At 40.0% G+C, this 5,371-nt stretch overlaps 1 protein-coding gene across 1 annotated transcript in view; it reads right to left on the reverse strand.

Moving 5' to 3' along the window:
• The window catches only part of znf408 (zinc finger protein 408), a 27,264-nt gene extending 23,314 nt beyond the window's left edge, over nt 1-3,950 (reverse strand). The window contains exons 1-2 of the mRNA XM_005746670.1: nt 3,824-3,950; nt 1,798-2,083 (exon numbers count right to left, since the gene is read on the reverse strand). Coding sequence (XP_005746727.1) covers nt 1,798-2,079 — 282 coding nt within the window. The 5' untranslated portion in view covers nt 2,080-2,083; nt 3,824-3,950. The remainder of the gene's footprint in view (nt 1-1,797; nt 2,084-3,823) is intronic.
• Nucleotides 3,951-5,371: the final 1,421 nt, after the last annotated feature.

Genomic DNA, 5,371 nt, shown 5'->3' on the forward strand with positions numbered 1-5,371 from the left:
CTGTGGGAAGATTTTGTACCTGTAAAAACCCCAGAATGAAAAATAAAAGTCAGTCATTTCAAACACAACTTAATTGTTCGACTTAGAATCCACTATAACAGCGTGCAGAGCCAGTAATGTGTCACTGTCCCAAAGCTTAGGGACCTAAGTGTCATTTAAAAGTTCAGTTGCTGCTTCACCCGTTCTCTCTCTCCCTACAGGCTGATTTGCTGGCCACTGCTCTGCCAGTCTGTGATATCATTCAGCTGCACCTCCTGTCGTTTTTTTTCTCCCACCATCGGGACTCCAGCTCTGCGATGTCACTGAGGACAAGATGTTTGACTTTTACTGGATCAACAGTGTCTGTTTATTTCTGCGAGACAGAATCACTGAAAAGACTTTCAGGAACACCAGTGTGTGTTTACTCTCCTCACTTCCTTACATACCACATGCACAGAATCCAGATCTGTAGCTTGTTTTTGTCTCTGTCAGGCTTACAGTTCTTACACAGCCAAAACAATGTCATGAATCATGATTCACCTGCTGGTCCAACATATATTCTTCTGCACATGCAGCTTTCTTTACATGTCTGAGGCCTTCCACAGCTATTTAGCATGTTTGAACTGGACAGGTGAATACTTGGAGGTAAGTACTTGTCTACAAGATTGTGAGGATAAAGCCAGATGTCTGTCTCTGTGTAACTCTTGGCTACGAGCAGAGAATAATAACAGGAATGTAACCAATGCAGAGGCTTCTTGCGTGAAGACCTTGAAAAAGCCAGCAGCTGTGACATGACGCCGTTGCTGCTCGGGCCAAATAACAGGCTTGTCAGTGAAGCTTCTCGATACTGTCGGTTTAGCGTTCTGGCAACCTCCAGGGCTGAAAAATAAAGCCAACACGGAGGTGCCAAAAACTTCATGTCCTGGAGTTTTGGCTGGCTCCAAACGCGTTTCAATCTCCAAAAAGGCCCATGTTAACATGGCCAATTTGACAGCATTAAAAAGTTTTTTTTACAGCTCTGTACAAAGAGTGGTGTTGGCCTCTGTGGATGGTTTAACCCCTTCATAACAGCTCTATGGTTTCCCTCCAGAGCGACAAAGGAGTGCTGATACAGAGAGCTGTAGCTGCTAGCTGCCCCACAGGCCTCACCTCCACTCATTCAAGTTACTCAACTGGGCAGTTCACACACAGTACAGGTGGTAGTTTGAGTTTAGCAAGCATTTGATTGGTCTTTTGCCCAGCCCTAAACAGCAGTGTCTACATGTGTGAGTCACACACATACAGCTTATAGATGCAGCTCGCTGATATCGGAGCAGTTCCCCCTCTCATCCAAATATGCTCACCGTCACTGTATCCAAAACAAAAACCAACACGGCTGTGGCTAAGACGCTGAAGCTTCAAAGTACAGAGTGCAGAAATCTACAATGGGTAGGGTCACTTCATTATGTCCATCTTTTATATACAGTCTGTGATTTTCTCCAAACACTAATACCTTACAGTAGCAAGATCAGACTCCAAACAACTTGAACAATCTCTCCAAACAGCAGCCTATTTGCTATTATCTCCCTGCATTATATGTTAGCTTTGCACACCAGCTGCTGGTACTGCATGCTGAAGCAAACAGAGAACAACAAAGTGGATGAAAATAAGGACATGAAAGTGTGCTCACTGATAGCCAGTGCAGATATTCAGATCTGGAAATATTTATAAAATAGGCCCAAATGAAAAATATACACTTCTCCTTCAAAATCAAGCACAGTCAATATTAATAGTGACTATAGCCCACTCTGTCTGCATACTGTGAGCACTGAGCATTACCTGTTCTTCCTCTGTTCTCGTGGCCTGATCTCTTTCGGTCTCAAAGTTTGTGGCGAGTTTGCCGTCTTCACTGTGAATTTCCGGCTCAGCGTGATACTCTGAGGCCCACTCAATGTCCCCGTCTCTCCCCAGCAGGGATCCAGCCTCCAGTGAGCGTCCGACCCACCAAAGCCCCAGCCTGCCCTCGTGGAGACGTGAGGGGCCTACAGCAAAGCCACAGGGAAGCGACGAGTAGAGAAATGAAGCAAGAGCAGATGGGACGGGAGGACCGAGAAAGGCCATCGAGCTGTAGAGAACAATACGAAGCAGGTTACAGGCACGAGTTAAACCAAGGATAACGTTGTAAACTTGCAACGCTGTGCTGCACATATTTGGCACTGCAGAAGATCTAAGCGTCCCATGAACCACTTTCATTCCAGCTCACTTCCACCACTGTTTACAATAGCTTTTAAACAACAACTAATTTTTACACTACAATTCATTCTTTATTGTACTTCATTTGAACTCTACTTTTGAACGCTTATTTGGATCCCTCTTGAATTTTTGCAGAATACTTAAAAGTTCCTGCTGACGTTCAAGATAATTTTTTAGTTGAAATGCTGCTGTAGTTAAAATGCAGCCTTCTGACTGTAATTCCAGGGGCTCATCAAAACTATAGCATTAACAATGTAGGCATTATAGCTACCAAAAGAAAAATTCTTAAAGATACAAAACACCCTGTAAAGCTCAGCTATACCGAAAGGTCTGTAAGACAACAAGCTGTATCTGAAGGCAAGTGCAGCAAAGGTCCAGGAGAGGATCTCAAGGGATGAAACACATCACTGGACAAGGTCCATGGATTCTGCAAAGGATTTTTATCCAAGTATTAAAGTATCTTTCATATTTATAGCTTAATGTTGCTATATCTCAATATTATATACTAATACTGTTAAGTCTGTGTAAAAGGAGGGGGTATTAAAAAAGTTCAAAACTGGTTAATGCACTATTTGTAAATTATATTTCAGTTTTATTTCCATTTGCAGAAACCAAATATCATTATAACCATCTAATGCTCAAATATAGCTACAACCGGTCATTTCAACAGAGGTGGACTGACTCGTTTAAAGATGCACCATCAAAACTTTGGACTTTTTCTTTTCATCTTGAAAATTGTTGCACTGTTTGTAGTATTTACTTCTCACGTTGTATATTTGACTCTCACCTCTGATTATCTGAAAGGATACTGCTTTAACCTCCTAGGACGTGGCGTCCACATATGTGGACATCACATTTTGGGCTGTCTAGCCACAATGCTAAATTTTACACATTTAGGTGTAAACATGTTCACACGTTTGAAGTAGCACTCTGGACAAATGTTTCGTGTTTCGTGCGATGTTCAGAAATCTTTGACAATATTTTTACAGTCACAGACATACGTCTTCCTGCAGCTGTTAGCAGCATTTCAAATGAGCCATACTGCTCAAAGAGGCACAACTGGGGTTTTTTTTTTTTAACTCAGGACACCAAAATAAAGACACCAAATAAAGAGTTTTGCACATCATTTTTTAAATGTGACTTAGTGTTCTATCGAAATTTAAAGCGAATGTCCTCATATGTGGATATCAGTTTTCTCAGAAACTACATCAGGTTAAAAAAAAACATTCTTTGTTTTCAATCAGCCCAAATAGCAAAGAGAAATTAGAAATGCATGCCATGAAAGAGTTCGGGTCTGAGGTTGAGCAGGACTAACGCAGGGAACACGCATTTCTGGCCAACTGTGATCGCTACAGCTGCGCTCCTAGGTTAGCTGCAAAGCGTTTGGCTCAGTGTAAGCAGTGCAGTCTCATACAGCGGACCGTGGACTTGGTCCGTTCGTTCAAGGCACCTACGTTGCTGTGAAAGTCAACAGTAACTACTGGTGTCGATGTTTTACAGCCACCAACTTTTCAGCCCGCGTAGCGTTGGTTAGCTAACTAACTAGCAAAAGTCCGTGAACCACAAACGACTTTCGAAGTTATTTCTAGAATTATAATAAATGTGTACATACACAGTGAGCGGTCGCTATCTCGAACAGATAGTTTATTATAACACTATATGTATTCCGCTTGAAACTCTGGGAAAGCCATCGTTATCCAGCAAAAGAAAACATCAACCAAAATCCGCGTCTTCTATTGTCCGACCTGGAAACTCAAACAGTTCTTTGGTTCCGGACCGGAAACAAGGCTCCCTCTCTCTGTCTCTTTCTTTCTCTCTCTCTCTCTCTCCCCCTCTCTCTCTCTGGAATCTAATGTCCAATAATTATACTTATAAGCAATTTTTTTTAGTTATTGTCACACTTTTACTTTATATTTCAGTTTTTATATATTTATAAAAGTATTAAAATTATCTACTACATATGTTTATATGTGTTATATATTGTACATATTATATATTTTTTGTTTCTTTTTTGCGCTATTTTGAGCCAGGAAATAGTTATTTTTTTCTTCACTGTTTAGTGTATAGACTGGATGGCAATGACGTCTATCTATCAATACAGTAAGGTAAAAATAAAAATAAAAAGAGTAAAATTAGTCTTTAATTGCATGCACATAAAAATACATATCTATACCTCAAAAACGTAACGTTTGTGACATTTTACTAACTATTTTTTATATTTCTATGTTAGCTGTATAAATTCAGTCCTATTTGTCAGACAGACTAGGCAAAAACTGCTGATCATAGAGGGGTGGAAGGCATGATGAGAATCCATATTTTGTGCTTATCTGGATAATTTTGGGGGGCATTTGCAGAGGAGTATCCTTTACTTTAGATTTTTAATAATAAAGGCCTTGAGATGAGGCATTGTTTGTCTGATTGAGTGCTGCCCTTAACTGTCAGATTAAGGTTTTTGTTTGTTTTTATTTTTAAGAAAGAAAAAGAAAATAAATAAATAATATTGCATAAAAGCACACAGGCAAACATTTCCAAACCATTCCCATAAAGCAGTATGCACCATCTGCACAAAAGTATGAACACGATGAATCATTTATTTTTCAGACTAACCTGAATTTCAAAAAGAACTAATCTACACAAAAAAATAATCTACACGAATAATAACATTTAATAATCCTAGATAAAGAAGTCTCATTCATGACGTCCACACAAAGTATACTAGTCGTCTACAGGTAATCCCCCAGGTTATACCAAGGGGTGACGTTTTGGATTCCTCATGGTAAAAAAAAAAAAGAAAAGAAAAAAGGTCACAGCTGCAACTCAGAGCTGGCAGCAGCACCACACCATCTAGTGGTCATTCATATATATAGCTTGGGAGGTAGACAGTCTACATCACACGTTTTTCAGTTTAACTTACGCCACCATAGTTTCCCCAGTAGATGGATAAACTCCAAGTGGAGAGTGGATGAGGTTTGAAAAGAGAAGGAGGAAGAAGTCTTTTTAGTAAATGTAGCAGATTTGTAGCGATGTAGAACAGAACTATGGGATGTATGCACATTTCAAGATATCTTAGAATCAACATTAGCTATATGTGCAAAACTTTCATCATGAATTAATTGTGATTAACCACAACTAAGACCTCCGCCAAAGAACTCCAAGGCTC

The sequence above is a fragment of the Pundamilia nyererei genome, unplaced genomic scaffold (genome assembly GCF_000239375.1).
Source record: "Pundamilia nyererei isolate P.nyererei 1_Seehausen unplaced genomic scaffold, PunNye1.0 scaffold00181, whole genome shotgun sequence".
Taxonomy (NCBI): Eukaryota; Metazoa; Chordata; class Actinopteri; order Cichliformes; family Cichlidae; genus Pundamilia; species Pundamilia nyererei.